Source organism: Aythya fuligula, chromosome 2, assembly GCF_009819795.1.
Source record: "Aythya fuligula isolate bAytFul2 chromosome 2, bAytFul2.pri, whole genome shotgun sequence".
Lineage (NCBI taxonomy): Eukaryota > Metazoa > Chordata > Aves > Anseriformes > Anatidae > Aythya > Aythya fuligula.
Genome location: NC_045560.1, coordinates 131,819,474 through 131,841,334, shown reverse-complemented (window position 1 = coordinate 131,841,334; position 21,861 = coordinate 131,819,474). Strand labels below are relative to the sequence as shown.

Below are 21,861 nucleotides of genomic sequence, written 5' to 3'. Positions count from 1 at the left end.
CTGATGGAAATTGGAAACACAATACTAATTTAGAAACATTTTATTTATACACTGCAGTGTTATCACCTGTCTCACCAAAATTGCAGACATCCAGAAAAGGCCATCTTTTCATAAAGGAAGAACTTCATGAATAAAAAGTATGGACTTGACAGTATCTAAGAAATTGAGTCATAGACCAAAACTCTGCTAGGTTAGATCTGTACAAACAGTGGAAAGACTTAATATGAAAAACAAGCAGATGATCTTAATGCAGAGAGTTGTATGAAATAAAATTCTACCAGATTTTTGTGGGATGATTGCCACAATGCTTTTTTATACTATTTAATACATCATAAAAGAAACAAACTGCTCTAGAGCAGCATTCTTTTGGCACTTATACAAATGCTGCAACTTGCCATAGGTCCCTCAATTGTTTGCATCTTTTAACATCTGAAGGCAAGGTTCATCTCTAGTGGTCTGCTTCATACTTAGCTAAAAGTTTACAAGAATCTGGATCCTGGCTTTCCTTTCTATTAAGTCTATTAAAAATGTATTATATATCCATTTCTATTACATTACTTTATTCATATCCCATGTTCTACTTCAGTAAAATTATTTTAAAATCAAATACCTGGAAGACTTTTTATTATATATATATATATATATATATATATATATATTTTTTTTTTCCCACAATTGATTCTTTGAATTCTTTTAGGTCCTAGTTCATATCTGGAAGGCCAGCAAAGACCTGTTTGTTAACACAATGGAGAGGGACAAAACAAGTAGGTGTATGGCAGCAAACTACTTCATCTTCAGGCCCCTGTTCTTCAGAAGGAAAGACAGCATACTTCCCAGGTTTTTACTTCAATATAAAGAAAAATATCGGCTGTTGTTAAACTCTGCCTGTGTAATGTGAAAGACATTATGAGCATGACTTGCAAAGACTATAAACAGCGGAGTGCACTGCTTCCCTCCTGTGCCAAAAACAGCAGAGTTGACCCCAAGGATCTACTACAATTTATTTAATTCTGAGAATAAGTTTATGGGTGGCCAGTCATCCAGCTGTATACAACTCTTGACAGACACTCTTTTCAGCAAATGCCCTATATGGTTTTTTGGTCATTGAGCATTGCATTGTTCTTCATATAAAGGATCCAAGTGTGTCAGAGGGTAACTAGTTGATCAAAGAGACCTGCAGTTGGGGGAGGAAGTGGGGGGTCAGGGGCCATGACATATTTTAGCATTGTCTGCTCTAAAATCATGTTACAATAGCATAGAACCCACACTTGAGACTTGGCTCCCTGGGAGCACACAGCTAGTAGTCTGGTAGACTCAGTACTACAGGTTGACTGTTGAGTTAGTGACTGGGGATGCAACCCAGTATGCTCAGTGTGCTCAGTGCTAGGACTAGGTCTGACCTGTCAGTCACAGTAGAAGGATAATCCGGGAAGCTGTTCCCAATGGATTTCAGTCAATTGAGAATTTCTTGTCTTTTCAAAGTCACCAGCTTTCAGCCCAGACGTAAAACTGTGCTATGTCAGCCTAATGCAAAAATAGCATCCCCACATTAGAATTACCATGAATAATGTCTTCTAAAACTTATTTGCATAACTCTATATAAATAGTTAGAAGTATAATTGACTGAATGTCTTAACAATGCCAAAGATACTTTACTTGGAACATAAAAAGATACCTAACGCTAGACTGCCCAAAGATAGATTTCAAAGGAGGGATGACATTTTCTAGGTATTTTCCAAAACTAGATCTACTGTTAAAAAACTGCAGGCTGCTCAGTAAAACTTTAATGTCCTTGTTAGAAAATACAAGACACATTCATTTTTTATTTTTTTTTTTTTAATTTTGATAAAATCCTCATAAATATCAAACCACTGGTCAACTCCACTGTTTTTTAAATACATAAAAAACATGTAAAAGTTTGGCTTCTGATATGAAGCAGTAGCCTTGTTACTTTATCTTCTCAGGCAAATAAATTTTATAATCTTAATGCAATTTATAAACATTTTATTCATTTTCTGCAGCTACTTACATGATTGGCAAAATATATCAGATCCAACACTAAATCTAAAAAAGGGTGTGAAAACACACAGCACACTCACACTGTCTCCATTCACACCTTGCAGACATCCTTATTCAGAAAGTAGCAGCCTGGGGTCCTTTCAGCTGCATTCTTCTCCCCATGCCAGGAAACAAAAAGTGCTGGCAGGTTTTTCCCTTTTGGTTAATACTTGTATCTGTTGCTGCCAAATGCCTTTTACTTTTCCCCTAGTCAATCTGTGTTCATTCCTTCAGAAAACATTCAGAAGGCACTGAGAGACCTTGCATCAATAGTACCTGTATTCTGGGTAGGAGAGGACAAAAAAAAAAAAAAATCAACCTATCTTCAACTAAGCTAAAATATCTATGACTATCTATTTTATTCAGTTAAAAGAAGGTATATAAAGTAAATTCTGTCAGTAATTTCCCTCATATTTGTCCATCTAAAATAAAAAGACCTGGCAAGAGGCACAGCATATAAAACCTATGTAAAAACAAAAACAAAACAAAACAAACAAAACAAAAAATTAATGGAGAGCAGTCATGGAAGATGAGGTCGAAGGTACTACACAGAGTGGTGACAGTCCCTGTCCATGAAACCACCTTCCACCTCTCTCTGGTACTACTGGTTTTCATTATTTAATTCTCACAATCTTAAGGTAATCTACCTATACTAAGCTACATCCTACAGCAAGTTCATTAAAAATAATAAAAATAAGTTTGGCTTGAAACGAATAATTACATTCAAATAACAAAAGCTCCTGAGAGAAACACAGGCTCAAGTCAATCCATAATGACAGACATTTCAAGTTGCTACTACAGACTCATCTTTTACTAGATATTGTCTTGATTCTGATTTCTTTGGCTGGCTCTAGATGCTATCTTTGGTCTCGGAATAGAAATGCAACCACCCAAGTTCTGCTATGTCAGCAGAACGTCAGCAGGTACCTAGGAGATGCTATGTACCCAAGTAATGCTGTGCTCCAGGCACAACTCACGGTGTCTTGTGTGAATCAGTCTAAAGTGAGAGCTGTCCCAGTCTCCTGAGTACTCGCTGAAATAGTAGGAGTTTGATGCTACATGGATATATTGCTACAGTCCCTTATAGTTCATCATAGATGCAACAGACTGGATTTAGGCATGAACTGACAGATCCCTCTGTGACCTTCCACCTTGCATTTTTCAAGGTTAAGGACATTTTCACCACTATATGTGGCAGAATTCACTAATACCTAATCCATCTGACATGATCCCACAATACACCAAATCCTCACTTTTTTTTTTTTTTTAATGTTTGATCAGTACATCATAACTGCTCTGAAGCAGTCAGAACAAAAGAATCATACAGATATGTTTTACCTAAATGCTGTTAGTCACTGCTGCTCTTTGTAGGAAGTTTGGTATGATATCACAGAAGTCAGCAATGAAATTATGTCAGCCTTGAAATGTTTTTCCTATGAGAACTACAGTACAAAGTCTTATAGAGAAGCTAAATGTTATGTTAGATACCACAAGAATAATCCCAGAACATGCTTTAATACAAGGGATCCTCTTAGTGATATGCCATCCTAATTTGGTGGCAAATTCTACACAACTCCTTCACCACATCTAACCCTTATGATAACCCTCTGTGCATGTAACACTGTACCTCTATGCTCCCATATCCATGCACACAAACACATTCGGACCTGCTGACATCATTGATGAAACTACAGAAACTCAGGACATGCTTGTCTGTGAGAAATGACTGCATAGTAACCAATAATTAAACAACACTTATTTGTTATAACAACTCACAAAAAAAAAATCACAAAGTATATAACTATCAAAATTAATTCAGCCTTTGGTTTCAGAGGTGGCCCATTCTTGCTTTTCTCCTTCAATTTCTTCTGACTTCTCGTCCCTTTAGAGGCTGGGGAGGCCGATAGTTTCGCAGCAAGCAGCAAGCGACCTCATCTTCAGCAGTGCTCAGGAGGCTTCGGAATTTGGCCAGCTGCAATTAAGAGAGAAGGTTCAATAGGAAGCCCTCATGCTCACACTGATGAAAAAACATGCAGTAAAAACTAAAGATACTTCTCACATTTTTTACACTGGGAAAAATTGAACTGTATTTTTCTATGGCATGTGTGGAATGGCAATTCCACCTTTTCTGTCCTCATAAATGTACAACAATGACTCACAAGAAAATCACCTGAGATACATGTCAGAATGAAGAGTAACATGTAAGGATTATTTGTTTCCTATAGTGAAGACAGAACAGGCAGTTATTTCCATCTAGGCATAAGCTTTTCTTCTTAATCTGATCTCAGGAGAAACCCAGGTCAGAATTCCATGTCTAAAACCCTGGGAAATGGGAATCTGAATTAGGATCTGAAGTTAGTATTTTGTCTAATTTCTAATATTTCCAATACTTCCTTTTTCTATACACCAGCTTACTTTATTTCTTCATTACCAAGGGCAGGATAGCACAAAAATAATTTCATTTTAATAGTGCACAGAGTTTTATGGCACATTGCATCTTAACTGCATTAAGGGCAAAAAGGGTTAATCTTATCTTCCTCTACCCCCCTCTACAGCTAATATTCATAATTCTATGTCACTTCGGCTCATTGTAAGTTCCTAAAAACTTAAAATTTATTATTCACTTCTTTCAATCTGAAAAGTGCACCAAAAAGTGACAAGTAAACTATAAAGTCCCAAAGAAATACACATTTGAGAAATAAAAATAAATGGCCAAACAGTATGAGTCATGGTATGAATCACAATGGCAAACATTAGTAAAAAAAAATATTTTTAACTCTATGCAGGCTTATATTTATATGAATATAGCACATTTACACTTTAATGCATAAGATATAGCTACTATTTGTGAAATAGTAAAGAATAACTGTATTTTGCATCCTTTCCAATACTGTGTCCTCTGAAGCAGTTACACATGGGTGTATGTATATAATGCTCAATATTTTAGAGTATATTAATTTTAGATTAGCCCAAGTAAGAACCTTTTGACCTGAACAATGGATTGTATTTGGGAAATTCATATCTTGATGCAAATTTTCAAACCTACAGATGAGAAAAATGGAAGCACTGACTGAATACATAATTTAAAATCAGTTAAAAACAGAATTTGAGGTCTGATTGCATGACTAACAAGAGTCCCTTTCAGTGAACTATTTCAAGATCTTGTGCAAACATCACCAGTTTTGCTGACTATATGGCCTAACGTATTGAATTTTACTGAAGTATTTGTAATATTGACCATGAACTTGACAAATGCTGTGGTGCAAAAATCCTGAGATTTACAGTGAGACCAGCATATGGATCATATCACAGGTGATGTACTTATCAGCTTCCAATATTAAAAGTTGCTGTACTCTGATACACTTCAGCATCTCTCCACTGGGAGAAACAAAGCGAAGATTATCAGTCCACTGGGTGTCACTGTTGCAACATTTATATATATAAATGTTATATATATATATATATATATATATATATATATATATATATATATATATATTGGTTCGTTTTTAAAAATGGATAATCAATAGCTGATACACAAAGAAAGGCAACAAGAAGTCACGATAAATTTGATAGACACATTTTGTCCTTTGAAAATTTGACAAGATACATGTATGCAATGTTAAGGTCTGCACAAAATATGTTCTTATAGAAAAGCAAATATCTATAGCAGTTAGAAAACAAATTGCACCTGTTCGGAACAAACACTTATGGGCTCTCTCAGAACAATCCAGATGACACTTTCAAGAAGAGGTGGAACGGTGAGAGAGCCAAAGTAAGTCCAGTAGTCCAGGGATTTGGGAAGCAGACAACTAGGATCGAAGTTTGTGAATAGTGCTCTTTTACCCTGGAAATTAAAAGAAGATCGTTGTGGTTCTAGACTAAATATATTTAGCAAATTACTTCTTTTGCAAGATCATTGTTGCCTTACAATCATTAACAATTAAAAACAAACAAACAAACAAACAAACAAAAACAAACACTAGTAATATCTAAAAGCAAGAGCCCAAGATAAATCATGCCAAAGGGGCAGAGCTTCACCATTATGGGGTGGGCTGACTGCATCCTGGATGATCACAGCATGTGAGGGAATGCCCTTTAGATGAGGTTCTACTTCTGTGACAGCTTTGCTGCCTGGGTCTTTGATGCTAGCAGGACACCATCAAAGAAGTCACGTTAGCACAGAATCGCCATAGCTGCAAATGATTGCAGGATGAAGTTTTGAGGAAGAGGTGAGAAAATGTTAGACATCCAATGTGCTCTTTTTGGCACTAGCATAATAACCCCACAGGTTACTGTGTTATCCCCCACTCACTCTTCCCAGGCTTACTACTACTTCCCCCTATTTGGGCTACTAGGCCAGAGATGCCAGTATGAAATGTGATGCTGCGAGCCTGGTTGATTTCTTTATCACAAACAATAGCTTATTTCTCACCCTGTACCTCAGCAAAATACAGGAGGAAACTTTTCCTTCCTCCTTTTTCACAGCTTCCCATGACGCATATTCCTTTCCTGTTAATATTCTCACAGCAATGGGTTGGTCAAAGACTACATTCTGTGCCTTTCCTTCTGATCTCTGACTGTATAAAAATATTTTTTGTTTACTGGTTTTCAATTTACTTAGCAAGAAGTTTCCTAAACTGTCCCAAGTCAGAGTTAGATATGAATAGCTATGAAAGCAAGGTGTAGGGAACTTGAAGTTGAAGGGATTAGCAGCCAGGTTACCAAAAACAAAACTAAAGCAACCATCTAAAGCAGGAGTGCTTTAGAAGCACTTGTTCACCTTGATTCTGATTGTGTCCAGGCGGTCAGTAATTTTCTTCAGCTGAGGGTTGCATTCACCAATCTATTAAACAAGGGAGATAAAAAAGGAATGCTTGAGCTATGGAGAAAAATTGCAAAAATAAATGATCAGAAAGCAAACATACTGAAACAGTTTCATATGGCTTTGTTTAAGTGACTGTGAGATCTGATGGATTTTGCAAGAATGAGGCTTTGACTAGCTGACTCTTAGAGACTGGATGCAGAGAAGATCCACACTCCCTTGCTGACAGTATTTACCTCTGTCCAATCATAGTAACTATTTAAGCTACAAAAGACTTACGAACATTACAATGCAGGGACATTAAAGATTTTTTATAATGTTCTATATGGAGAAACTTTAAGGTTTCAGGCTTTTATCAGAAGTTGGAATTACTTAAAACAGCAAGAAATTTAGAAACATTGTTATGCATGCTGAGCAGAAATTGTGTGCTAAGAAATCTAGTGAAACCTTCCAGTTTACATTATAATGATTCAAGGAAAGACAGAGTTACTACAGCAGTTCTTTGCAACTGCTGCTGCATGTAATTGATCACTGCCTTCACCACAGCACCTGCACTAGCTGCCCCACAGGACTACCTGTCCCCAGGAAACTGAAGTCACCAGGCAGAAACCATGGATTTTATGAAAACCCTATCCTTTGTTGTGGATAGTGTGCCTTTTCCATCTGTTTCTTCATACAGAGGCCAATGAAGCTGTTGGAAGGTTTGAATTTCATCTCAGAATATGTGCAGGAGGCAAAGATGTATATAACAATCAGAAGGAAATTCTCCATTTTATTTTAATTTTGTTCATTTAATTATTATTCAGAAGAAACTATCAGTGCAGAAAAAAGTGTTTAACGAGGCATCCAAACCAAATTAGATCACCCTTTTAAAGAAACATGTTAGGCAAGCACAAGTTACTGTGATCTAGATAGAGGCAGCTAAATTATGTTCTACATCTTACATTGTACAGGAGGGAAGACGAGGCCAACTGAAGAGTCTCACTGTCCTGAAAATCTATTAATCTATTTTTAATATTAAAGGAAGTACAGCTTTCTATATTGCAAGTAAATAATACTTCATGTATTATGAAGGAAACACTACAATTAAATGCCCATACAGAACAAACATTTCTTTTGCAATAATTACACCATCACTGTTATGCCTTTGGGTTCATATTGCAGATTTATTTGGGGGCTGAAGTATATTTTTCTTACCTTCAGAAATACAGCCATGACTGCCAATCCATCTGACTGACGAGCTGCCTCAACAAAACTGGAATATTTTTCTGCGTTCCAGTGAACCACGTGAAGCTGAAAAGCAAGAGGCACAGACAGCATCAACTCTAGCTGAACTGAAAGAGTCATAAATTAATACTAGAACTTTTTATGGCGTTAACACTCTACTTTTCTTATTTGTATTCAGAGCCATTCAGTTTTCTAATTGCAAGTATTTATTGAAATTGGTAATCATATAGTTCACGAAAATGGCAACAAGCATTGCCAGTGGTGGGAATTATTCAAAATTTAGCAACAATCAGCACAGCACTGTGTCTGACAAACCGCTGTTGGATCCACAGGTTGTGAATAGAGAGGCTAAGGCAAGACATCCCATGGTTATGTAACTAAAGCTAAGATTTTAAACCTATTTCTAGTACAGATGATTTTAAGAAGTGATTGAAAAACATGAACATGGCATTAGTATTTTGCTCCTTTTTTTTCTTAATTAAGTTTTCAGAAAATCAGCCACATAAATAGCTAGCAAATGGGCAACGGAAGATGCATTAAACTTGCACTGACATCTTTTCCTGTGTTAAGATGACAATCAAAATTTCATCTTTGGCAAATGTTTTTTTTCTATGATTACTAGTAACTAGCAACTTAAAAGTGGCTTGATATGCTCAGGCGAGCATTTGCATTTCCAACATGTATTTTTCCAGAACTGTCCTACAGCAGTTTCTTAGGTGAAGACACCTTACTGCAAGATGGGGTGTAGATGACTTGCTACCTGTCTTCTAGCCAGGTGGAGAAAGGCAAAGATCATGAGGTCTGCCCCCATACCACTTTGGTCTCTTCTGCTAAGCCAGGTTTCCTAAATCCTGCCCATGCTCCATGCTGAGAGCTCAGGAAGCACTAGGACATCCCAGCCTTGAGCAATAGTCCAACTGCTGAACTGAAGAGAGCACAAACACTCACACAGAGTTTAAGATTAAGTACTTCACAAATGTTAATTCCTCTCACAAATCCTCAGTGGATTAGTAAATTTTAATTACCTGCAGTTTTAAAATAAGGAAATAGAGGCTCAGAAGCAGGACATTTTTTCCAAAACTGATGACCATCTTTTCAGACTTTGAACTTTACTCCTTAGGAGTGCTAAACAGCAACTCCACTGATGACCTAAGCTGGGATGAACCCCTGAAAAAAAGGCTTGCATTTGAAATACAACACTTTAAAACCCCCAAGTAAGAGCAGTTTAGGAAAGCTGGCATTTAAATAAAGTATTTGTATGGGATACAACATAACTACATGGTTGAAATACAGGCCTAGGAAAGTGAAGATTTTGACTCCACATCTCAGTCTTTGCCTAGCCTCTGTGAGTTTCAGTTTACCATATCCGTAGCACAGAGCTGTTCCTTGGTGTTACAGCATGTAACGGGGTGTTTGCTGAGCGCTTGGCTCTCAATGGCCAAGACACTACTTTCAAGTAAGGAATCCCACTGAAATCAATAATACACATATGCACACAATGAAACACATGCTGGCTCACAGCTTCAGAATCCATGAAGGAAAGTTGCTACAATTATAATTAATTAAACCAGGAGGAGAACAGAATCCATTAAATCATTCCTGGGTGCACTGCTATCCTGGAGCTCAGCGCCTGCACCACTCATCATTATAGATTCAAAGAAACTATGTTGAACAACTTTTGAATGATAACATTTTTACATACACAGAAAGGAAACAGATACTCTCAGTCAGAATTGACTTTATTGTGTATTTTAAAAAAGCAAAAAAAAGCAACAAAGAACAAAAAGCAAAATTCCCACAACTAAATGAGGCCCCCTCCCACTCCCTCATCACTTTGCCAAAAACCCCAAACCAACCCCCCCCAAATTCAAAAGAAACAAGAGCTGTGAAACACTTTTGGGTACAGCCCCATTCTCAATGGCTTGTGACTTCTCTTTTAAGGAATATATACCATCTTACCACCGCTCTGTCACTGCAGCTTGAGAGGAGACCTTGATCAGACCATACGTTGCCACAAAGAATGGAGTCATGGATGCCTTCTGCTTCCCGTTGGGTTCAAGGGGCTGAACCTTGAAGTCTTCTTTACCTGTATGCTACTTTCTTCAATATGGTTGATGTTTTTTCTTGAAATCTTACACTTCTTCCACATGAAGGTGAACAATGAAACCATCTTCACTTCTCTCTCTGAGGTATTTTCTTTTGTGTGAACAGTGGTCAGAAGCCTTGGTCTGAATTCTGGGTTTCTTATCCCAAAGCCAAAATAACTTCAAGAGAGCTTCTTGTGGAGGGTTACCCAACCACCAGGTAACGGAAAGCTTTTTAGACTGGCTAGAAATTCACAGATATTTTCTCCTTCCATTTGGTTTCTTAGATGGTATACATATATATATTTTCTCAGCTAGAAATTTGGTTTTGGCACTTAATGGTTTTAAAGCACCTCTATTAATTCTTTATATTCCATCTCACCTGGTTCCTGTGGAAAACATAAGCCTTTAAACACTGCAAATGTCACTTTTCCCCATTAGTGTTAGAAAAATGATTATTTTTTTTTCTGACCACTGTCTCATAGCATTTCCAGCAAAATCTGATCATACTGTGCATACATTTCAACTTTTTTTTTCTTCTTTAGTACTACAAGCCTTTTATTTTTCCATTAGCATTTATGCTTATATTCTTTTTTACTTCTTTTTAACCCCAGAAAATTCTTCACTGTCTGAACTACATGCTGTTAAAAGATCTCAGTCCCATCAAAATACTTCTTGTTACTTCTGTTTGCAAAGAGGAATCAGAAACTGCCAGACTGAATACTTGTGGACATTTGGACTACTCCAAGGCACCGAAGGAGACAGAAAGGACCAAACGCAAAACACTTCAGGAAGACTGCTTGTCTTTTGATAAAATGGGGGGAGAAGGAAAAGTGGGGAGAGGAGGGGCAAAATTATTCTCACAATGGAAAGCTAGTCACAAGCTTAGAGGAACAGATGACTCCATTGAGAGCCTTACCTCTGCTGCATACTTCATCCCGTCCACCGCGTGCTCAGAGCCAGCTTCATCGTTGGACCCCCAGTGGAAGTGAATCTGGCGCAGCCTGTAGGTCCCACTGAGCGGCCCCCCGGTCAGCACTACAAACCCAAACACAAGAAAGAGGTTTCACTGCAGGAACAGGAGCTGCTGCCCACATCCTCTAAATTCACACCAGGCTTCGGTCTTCAGATATTGCCCTGTTTCTTCTCAAAAGCTGTCTTGGATGGACCCTCCTTTCTTTGAAGTATTATACAGGAATCCTTGATTGTCTAGGATATGACTTTCAAAATTGCACTAATGTGTAGATTAGTGGGTTACTGCCCACTAAATAGTTACCACTAGGTTATCACCAGGTGTGTCTTGCTATGGACTGGATATTTCTCAGAAGATGGGAAAATATTTCAAGGAGGAATGATTTTAAACAACAACAAAAAAAAAATGGTAGATTTAGATTAGATATTGGGAAGAAATTCTTTGATCTGAGGGTGGTGAGCACTGGAACAGGTTGACCGGAAAGGCTGTGGATGTCCAATCCCTGGAGGTGTTCAGGGCCAGGCTGGATAGGGCTTTGGGCAACCTGGTCTGGTGGGAGGTGTCCCTGCCCATGGCAGAGAGGTTGGAACCAGATGATCTTAATCAGTAACTGATAAATGAAGCTTAAATAGAGATTTTATGAACAAAGGGGAGGATCAGAAAAATAAAATGTGAACATAATTTTTTCTCCTCCTTGAAATTTTGAGGAAAGTAGTTGGATTATAATATTTTTCAAGGCTCTTTCCTTCTTTTGCATCCAGATCCAGTCACAGAAGACTGAAGTCTGAAAAACAGGAGTGTATACTGAACACAAATATATATCCATTGTACAAGTGCAACATTATGGACACTTTAGCAATTTATTTCAACTAAGTACCCATATGGGTGGGCTTTTGATTCTATAAGTGCTTATCTCTTTCTAATCGGTTGGACAGACTCAAACCATCCCTGTCAAGTCTGCACAGAGACTTGAACATGAATCAGATTCAGAAAGATTCCTTACTTATTGCAAAACAGATCACCCCACTTTCCCTGCTCCATTCAAACCTCCTTGGAGGGACTGGAGATTAGTATGAGATGTTTTACTGGTTCATTATAGAGATTTTAAGGAGAAAAGATGGGAGGTTCAACCAGATGGCTTTTAAATTAAGAGCTCTGGGAAGGAAAAGAGTCATTTTTAGCTCTTCTAGATTTAGTCCAAACCTTAAATTTTGATAGGAGCAAAATGCCACCAAGTAATGTTAAAAAGAATTCCTTAACTTGCCTATCTGCTGACACAAGTAGCCTGGGTAATGGAAAGGAACTGGAGGCAAAAATATTTGACCTTCTTAACTTTAGCTCAAAAACGTACTTTTAGAGAGCTTATAAACCTAGTGAATGAAGGGGATGGGGAAGTGGTACTCCTAAAACAAATTATTTATTTCAAGGACTGAGAACTTGCAGGCAAATGATCCTAAAAAATGCGTAAAGATCGGTGTTCAAACTGGCTGAGGAAAAATAATTATGCAGAAATACATCAGCAGCACACAGTGAAAATTTTCTGCTGAAAAATATGAAAATGGCCTGATGATGTTTTTGTGTCACATCATATAGTGATGGTAAAAATCTTCCATTCAAACAGAAATTTAGGAAGAAATTAATCAGAAACTATTTGAAGCAAACATTAGTATCTCAAAGTTGAAAAGAGCTAGAAGAAGAGGTATTTGAAATGTTAATAAACCAATTTAAGGGAATGGAGCTAAAGTGGTACCAAAGAGGATAAACAAAATTACACAAACAATTACAGGCCTGACAGCCCAGCTTCAGTGCTGCTTGAAGTAAAGAAATAGTTCACACTGAATTCAGTTACTAATGTATTAAAAGATTTCAATGTATTTTGTACTTTGTACAATGTACTTTGGTTTTGGTTTTTATTTTTTTTATTCTCATAAAACTACCATATGGCAGGAGTGCTTACTTCACAAGGGTGCCCCAGAGGCCAAATTTTGGCCCTAGAAAATTCAGGTTTTTTTGATCAATGACCTGAAAGAAAACAAAAACATTACTGATAAAGTTTGTCAGTGACAAATATTAGGGAAAATAATGAATAATTCAGTTTACAGCTACAGAAGGACTTTGTTTGTTTGATTGCTTTTGATAAGCAATGAGTGAAAATGGACAAAATGTAAAGCCATGCATGTACAGCTGAAGAATGTCCTTCATACATAGAAGACATTGAGTTTCCTGGAAATGACTGGGGATTATATTTGTTAATTATCTAATCAACAGCTGCCAGAGCTTTATTGTAACTTGGGCTTTATCCTTGGATATATGGCCTGAGGAAAGTAGTAGGAAGAGGATCACATTACTACTGCTTTGGTACCAATGTAAGCCTACAAAAACACGATCAGGACCTATCACTTCATGGATGGAGTTAGAAAGAGGAAGAGGTTCTTGCTGTACTCATGTTCCTTTTGTTTGTTTGTTTGTTTGTTTAAGAAAATGAATTTAAAGGATTTAAACTCACACTAAAAATAAAGTGTGATTTTGATTTAATTGTGAGGGTAATTAACAATTAGAAAAACTTACCAAAGGTGGTGGTAGATTCGTCATCGCTGGAAATTTTGAAATCAAGATTGTATGTTTTTGTAAGAGATGTGCTTTAGTTCACCCACACCTACTAGACTTGAAGCAGAGATTAATTCTGGGAAGTCGCTTGGCCTCTGAGACACACGAGGTCAGACTAGATCACTGACGGTCAGCTGGTGGTTTTCAGGCAACACCGTGTTGCAAATATCAACAGGAAATTTAAGAGTTAAACTAAGACTGTCCAGGAAAGCAAAGTATGATGTTGTCTCCATCTATGTCTATAGCCACTACAAACCAATAGTTCCTCAGTACTAACGGACAGGATGATCATGAATTAGTTCCCCTCTGGCTCTGCTTCTTGTGAATGCATGACATCGGCTTGGATCCTCAGCTAAGCCTCATGTAGCCACAAAAGGATTTTATTGCTTCAAGAAACTGCATTCATGCAGTTTCAGCGGATGGGTGCTAGCTCGCCTACCATCCAAGAGTCGTTTTTAAAGATGAAGGCACTGGCATTACAAAGACTACACTAAACCAGAAAATTTCTAAATAAGAATTACTGTTTGCAAAAAGGGAAGATATACACTCCTATAAAAGACTGGAACAATGACACTTTTCAAAGAAGAAAAGAGATCACTTGGGATGTATTTCATTTGTTCTGTATTGGCTCTTTCCTGACATAAGAAGTCCAGGCATGGGTTATAAAGGAAAAAAAAAAAATATAACCAAACCTGCAACTAAAGTCAGGTAAGAGACTTGAGCGATTCGGTTGGAATGAACCTGTAATGAGACACAAAGGATTCATCTGCAGTGAGAGAGCAGCATTTGAAAAATGGTACAAAACACTGTTCAAACAGGGGTGCTGGCGCTATCTAGCTGTTTGGGGTGGATCAAACCATCCGTGTGAAGAGGGCATCCTAGCGCTTCCTGAGAAACGCAACCTCGTACTCATCTGGAATTATGTCCCCACATTGCAACATGCTGAAAGTCTGGGGAAAAGGGAATCTCGCATCCGGAAGAGCGGAGCTTACTGGTTATGAGGAGGTCACAGCCGGCAGAGAGACAGGCCCAGGCTGTACTACATTCAGGAAACGGTGGAAGGAAACATAGAGCAATAGGAAAGGAACAAACCTGATTTGTTTACGGTGTCATCAAACTCAACACTGGTGGAGTGCCCGTTGTTGAGGATTATTTTAGCAGAGGCCGGGTCGTAATTGGGATTTAGAGGACGGAGAGAGGGGTCATACTTGGTTTCCTCAGTTTTGATGTCGATGGGTGACTGACGGTCTCCATTAGCGACAGGAAAAACCTCCTTCCAGTGGGCAGGCCCTGCAAGGCATGGGAAGAGAAGCTTCATGAGAAAACAGACTGCTTGAATTTTTCTTATTTACCTTCTTGGGAATTCAAAATGTGTGCATCAGAAAACCCTAGTTCAAGATATTCAGCTACTTTTGTTGTGCTACCTTGCCACAGCAGCTTGTGGGACCCCTTCACCTACCTTGCCTAATGTATCTAAATGTATTTGGCCTTGAAACAAGGCCATGTGCAATAGGCCAGTTTTTGATTACACACAACTAAAACTCAGCTATGCACAAGACATATCCAGCAAGAGTTCTTTCAAATCAAGTATCCTGTATGCAACAGGCACTGTGCGCCACTAAATTTTCAATGTGACATTCTTGCCTGATACCACCTCTCATTACATCTTTAGGGATTCCCTCTTACCCACCCAATGTCCACCCAACCCCAAAGGGTTTTTACATCATAGTCACTGGCAGCAAAAGATTTGAGAACATATCCTCCTGCCAACTATGCTGAATGAGACGGGGAGACGTCAAAAAAAGACAAAAAGGTGATGTGCAGGCAATCCTGGGGCCTGAAGGCAGTGCTTGTAACCAAACCATCACTGACCACTGATCACCTCCTCCCAGCACATCAGCCCTGCGAACCAGCTGTCACACCAGCAGAGAGGGGGCCATCCTCTCGCTAAAATGTCTCCATACGTACATGTGTGCATTGTCTTGTAAATCAGCAACAGGGTTGTGAGAAAAAATGGCAAATATCATTCTGAAGTAGTAAGAAAAGCTTCACAGATAAGAAGTATGAAGTGAACTTCACACAGACAACTCAAATAGAAAACGTGCCATAGCTGAAGCATACTTGAATAATAAATATGGAAAGAAAAAAAATGGGAACAATGTGTTGCTTGGGGAATATGTCCTACCAGGTAAAGGCGGCAAACAAGCTGTAGTCCAGAAAAGAGAAGGGAAGAGAACATGAAAAAGGGGGGGAAAAGATGGAAAAAGGGGAAAGGGGGGACAAAAGAGGGTTAAAGGAAGGAGAAGGGGGGTAAAAGAGGGAAAAAGTGTGGATGGAGGGGGATTGAAGAAGGAGAGGAAGGAGATGGAAGGGAGAAAAAGGGTAGGGGGAAGGGAGGAGAAAATTTGCAGAGCAAATGACCTCTCAGTATTATAAGGAGCATAGGAATTGTTTTTTTCCCTTGGGTTTATCAAAGGTAAGAAGCATAATAACTAAGAGTGACTAGATATTAGAAAAACTTAAATACGAGCTTGTAAAATCTGCGCCCCCAGAAATCTTCATTGCTCCCTATACGGAAGGTAACTGATCTCAGTTTAAAAACCAGCCTGTTGCTTTGGATCTTGCTGGATGTCTCATCACTTCAATAAACACAATGACAAAAAAAAAGGAGTAGAATGTAGTATGCTGTGATTAATAGCCTGACATCAAAAGGAGTCAGATAGCTTTCTTTCCTTGACTTCAATAGGAGTGAACATAGCTCAGAAATTTGCAGGTGCTAAAATAGCCCTGGTGCCCTGCAGTAAATCAGGGAGGGCCGAGGGGGAGCAGCCTGCAGAGCCACCTGGGCACGGCCAGGCTGGCCCTGAACAGCACCAAAAAATGCAAGAGGGAAGGAGTAGCTCACAAAGACCAGATATGTTTCCAGGTAAAACAAGGGCTTTGGGTCTTGAATTTGTTAGTGTAATTTTGCTAATGACTTCATTAACTAAACCCATTAGGCAAACCACTTCTAAGGCAGAAGATACAAATCTTCCTGGTTTGAAATATAAAGTTGCTTAAACTTAATTCACACTTCACAAATGATGGTCAAAGCCATACAATATTTTAATTAAACATAGTTTAGCATGTGATATAATCTTAATTCTGTTCAGATCCTAGTACTTTCTAGTCAGAGATACAATGTACAATTTTATTCATTGAAGAAGCATTCGCTCTCCATCATTCATACCTAACTGCTAAGATTCAAGGTACTTAGAAAAATCCTATTGCTACTTAACTTTAATGCTTAGGATATTCCTAACCTGAGAAAAGGCCAAATATATTTATGTGGTTGACTACTTTGTCCTATTGCTCCATCTCAGCAATAACTATACCTAGCATACAGCAAATAATATGAGTAGCGTGTGATTCTGAATCATTCCACAATAAAGTAAAAAGACTTTTTACTTGCTTTGGTGCTTGTCCTTAGCTCAGATAGCCAAAACCCTGTTTTTACTTTGGTGATTAAGAATCTGTCACAAACACAAGACTGCCAGAAAACTGTCCTTGCAAAATATACAGGAAAATAAAAGAAATTTAAGCTCATTTTGTACCACCTAATTATATCAAGTGGTATTCCTTACTAGATTACCTACCAGCAACCCTCCTGCAATTATCCCACTCTTCCTATGCTATGAAAATTGCGTCTCTGTTCATTACTACTGACCCCATCCCAAAGCAAGCACTGTGTATGTCTGTCAGAAAACAAATCACTACTGTTGGAAGACAACAGACATGATGTTCAGTTTTTAATTTACTAAAGGAACTTACGGAGTTTCCTCTTGATGATAGAAAAATGCTCTTTTGCTAGAGGAGGCTAGATAGTAACTCTCAACAATCAAAACCACTGTAGCCAAGATTTAAGACAAAAACCTGGACCATCTGCTCTGAAGATTGCATACTTTTATTGTGCACACTTTATTTTACTGACACCACTACCTAATGTGATGTACAGCTCTGTCACTTTATACGTGACTTATGGCAGTCACCAGCATTGCACACATCAATTTATGAATCAGATCTCATAATGAAGGCAGTTATGAATTTGTCAGGAAATGCGGCTTACTGTAGCACCTAACTGCAGTGCTTTTATCCAGCTGAAGTTAAAGGCGATGAGTTTCCTCAAAAGGCTGGACTAACTTGAAACAAGCCTAGCGGAGGCATTGCAGTATACGGTTTGGTTTCAGTGAGCCTCTATACTTGCATAAATAAAACTTCATACTTCATGAGTGAATTATTATTATTATTATTATTATTATTATTATTATTATTATTATTATTATTATTATTATTATTATTGACAGTTTGGTATTATATGAAGAAAGTTTATTGGTTTGACATGGTCTGATCTTTTCAGGAGCACATCCTCATTTCTAAAGAGGATCCATTGTCCAGTTTGTCATATATGAAATGCTTACACTTATACAGTTAGGCTTGCAAGTAATTTGGTTACATATTAGTTTCTAAAAATATTAGCTCTAGAAAGAACAATCGAAAATTCACAGTGGGTAAAATTAAGTGGAGTTTTCCAATGCAGACATCAAAACTATGTAATTAGTCTTGGTGAGAAAAGAAAAGGAATTCGTCTCTTTTTATTTACAAAATAGCTCAGTGTTAGAGTCGTAACAGACCAAGAGACATGTTTGCAGTTAAACACAACACATATACATACTTTCCATATAATTTATTAAACTTAAATTTATTAAACTCCATTTATTAAATTTATTAAGAAGTAAACATAAGGCAATTGATTCTCAATTTGTCTTCTAACTGAAGCAGTTCCTGGTTATCTAAGAGGTCTGCTTCTGCAGATGGTTGAGAGCGTTCCCTCCTGTACTGCAACCTCAAGCAGCTGTGAAAAGCACACATGATGATGCTGCACCAAAACCAGCTTTCAAGATCTCAGTATTATGCCTCTGTATGCAAGCACCATCAAAAATGTGAGGTAAGAATAAAGGCAAGAAAACAAAGGCAAAGTTTTGCATAGAAATAAAATAATGCCTCTTAGCATTTCAGAGATACATGCTTCAAAGCAGTGAGGAACATTTCATTCGGTGCATACCAGTCAGCCCTTGTTCTACACAGATATACCATAAAGGCAGACTGGTATTTATAATATTTGACAACTTACTTTATGCACAAAATGATTTACGTTGCACTTATTGCTAAGGGGCAAATGAGTTTTTCCCCAGTTTAAAAAACAGTGCTTTTATCATTGCAAGTACCAAATGCTGAAGTCGGAATGGATGCAGGTGTCTTTCCAACCCTTCAGAAAGTCAACCCGAATATATGGCTGCATGCAATTCAATTAATTTCAGTCACTGCTACTTCCTCAGTTGCAAAAACTGAACTTAGTTCCAAGGAAACTGTTTGGGGCCATGCAGAGCAACAACATTTTTCAAGATTAAGAGCAATTTCATGCATCCACTATTCAGCAAAAAAAAAAAAAAAAAAAAAAAAAAAAAAAAGAAACAAGCAAAACCAATAAACTAAACACATAAAATGAGAAAGAGTTAAGAAATAACACAGATTCTAGGGAAGAGCAGTCAAGTGTTGGGTCAAGCCTCTCGCCATTATTCTCTTGTGAGAGGTGAAGGGAAGTGGATAGACTGATGGGAAGCTCCCCACCTGGCAGCTGCTGGGGTCTTCGAGGGAGGAGGAGAGAGAGAAAGCTAAACTCCACCCCACATAAGTTATCACAGTAAACAGAGTTTGGTACAGGAGAAAGGGGGCCTCAAGGTCCAGGGCCACACCGATAGAAACTCTGGTGCCCTCCCCTTCCTAGAAGCTGAGGATAGCAAAGGAGGAGGGCTAGGATAAGGGAAGGAAAGCAGGTTTCTTATCTGGACCCTGCAGGTGAAGTCCACAGAGCCCATGGAAAACACATGGAGAAACAAACTTGAAAAAAACAAGAACCATTTACGTCTTAAGGGGAGGGGCAGAGCACGCTGCACAACGGTAGATAAGACGCTAATCGTTGCAACATCGCTGCCATCCACCACCACCCAGTTTTTCAGGAAAAATACATCCATCCAAAAACAGATTGAACAAGAAGACCAGGAAGGAAAAGCAGCACTTGTGTGAACAGTGCTCCAGACTCCATGTGATGATACCAACAAAGTGTACTCCTATGTGCACGAGTATGTGTAAATACAGACATGCTTCTTCACCTTTTACTAGACACAGAGTTTTATTTCTCTGTGTAATAAAACAGACAACACAAGTTATTCCATGTGTGTGATCCAAACTGACTCCAGCTTGCAGAAGCACTTTTACTTATTTCTGCCTGCATGAACAGGGAGCCAGTCTGCACACAGGAGCAGCGTTTGCATGACTTACATGCAAAACAGAGGAAAAGCCTTTATGCCTGCTGACGAGCCCATTTGGGGACTTCAAAGGCCGAGAAGATGAAGGAAACCAAGAAATAACCAAGATCCAAAGGGATCTATCTCCTCCTTGCTGCGCAGTTACGCACTCAGACGACCGACCCCGATGCTTCCCACCGCGGGACGGGAGAGGGACATCACCGGTGGGGTGACCCGGACCGGTGTGTGTCCGAAAAACACCCGGTAACAAAAACACGAGCCCGCGGCTGCCCCAGCGGACGAGGCACCGGCAGCCCCGGGGGGACGGGGCCAGCACCGGTCTTCCAGCCCCGCGCCGCCCTCTCGCTCGCAGGGGATGCTGCCCGCATCGCTCCCACCCCAAATCCCGCCCGCCCCGTCGGAGCGGAGCCCCGGCGGCACCTCCAGCTGCCGGCAGCTCTCGCACGGAGCTGCCCGAGACAGCTCCGGGAGCGGAGCCGACCCCCGCGACGGCCGGGGTCGCCCCGACGGGAGCCCCCCTGTCCCCGACGGGGGGCTCCGCGCAGCCGCCCCCCTACCGTTGTGCTCGTCGTAGCCCCAGTGCAGCATGGCTCTGGCCTCGGGGTGGCTCGGCGCGGCTCGGCACGGCACGACACGGGTCGGGACGAGACGGGACGGGACAGGACAGCAACAGCGCCCTCGCCGGCACCGCCGCCCGCTTTGAAGGCGCCGGGCGGCGACGCCCCGATGCCCCGCCGCCGATAAGCGGCCCGCAGCGCTCCGCGCCCGCTTAGCCCGGCCCCAGCCCCTCCCGCCCCTCGCCCGGGGCCCCTAAGCCCACGTCCCTAAGCACCACGTCCAGCCTTTCCTTCAACACCCCCAGGGACGGTGACTCCACCACCTCCATGGGCAACCCGTCCCAGTGCCTGGCTGCTCTTTCTGAGCAGAAATGTCTCCTCATTTCCAACCTGAACCTCCCCTGGCACAATTTGAGGCCATTCCGTCCTGTCCTATCACTGGTTATCTGCAATCATGATGTAGATAGATCATGGTTGTAGGAAAGGCTTCTGGAGCTCTATAAGCGTTTCACACGCTCAACTGACACACTAACAGTTCAAACAAACTGAACACCAGTCTGTCAGAACCCATCTTCCCATCCTCTCTCCAGAAGACATGATGAGGCTCTCTCCTTTCTTACTTTATGCTTTGGGCCTAGCTGCAAACCATGAAGCCCCCTTGCATACAGAGGCAGGCAGGCACCAGGAGGAAGAACACCAGCAGGACTCATGAAAATGCCTTGCCGCTGGGTGCCATGCAGCCTGCAGCGTGCCATGGGAGCTCCATCTCAAGCCTCCCCAGAAAGGCCAGCCCTGCCCGGCCTGGGCACTGCCTCCTCTGCCACCTGGCTGCCCCATGGGATGGTCCCATGAGAGGGCCCTGCCGGGTCACAGAGGCTTGATTTCATATTTTTTTATTTCATTATTTTATTTTATTTTTATTTTTTTCCTTATTTTATTTTTTCTTATTTTATTTTATTATTTTATTTCATCTTATTTCATTTCATCTTATTTCATTTCATTTTAAATTTTTTTTTCACTCATTTTATTTCATTTTATTTTACTTCAGTTATTTTATTAATTTATTTTATTACTTTATTTAATTGTTATTGCTTTTTATCTTCTTTTTTCCTATTTTATTTTATTTTATTTTATTTTATTTTATTTTATTTTATTTTATTTTATT

At 39.6% G+C, this 21,861-nt stretch overlaps 1 protein-coding gene across 1 annotated transcript; it reads right to left on the bottom strand.

Moving 5' to 3' along the window:
- Positions 1-1,859: 1,859 nt before the first annotated feature.
- LOC116486553 (carbonic anhydrase 13-like) lies at positions 1,860-20,798 on the bottom strand. Its single transcript, XM_032182877.1, has 7 exons — positions 20,697-20,798; positions 14,867-15,064; positions 11,114-11,232; positions 8,081-8,176; positions 6,842-6,904; positions 5,750-5,905; positions 1,860-4,030 (listed from the first exon to the last, which is right to left on the bottom strand). Exons 1-7 carry the CDS (start codon positions 20,725-20,727, stop codon positions 3,917-3,919), a joined length of 777 nt encoding a protein of 258 aa, XP_032038768.1. The 5' UTR covers positions 20,728-20,798; the 3' UTR covers positions 1,860-3,916.
- Between the last annotated feature and the right edge of the window lie 1,063 nt (positions 20,799-21,861).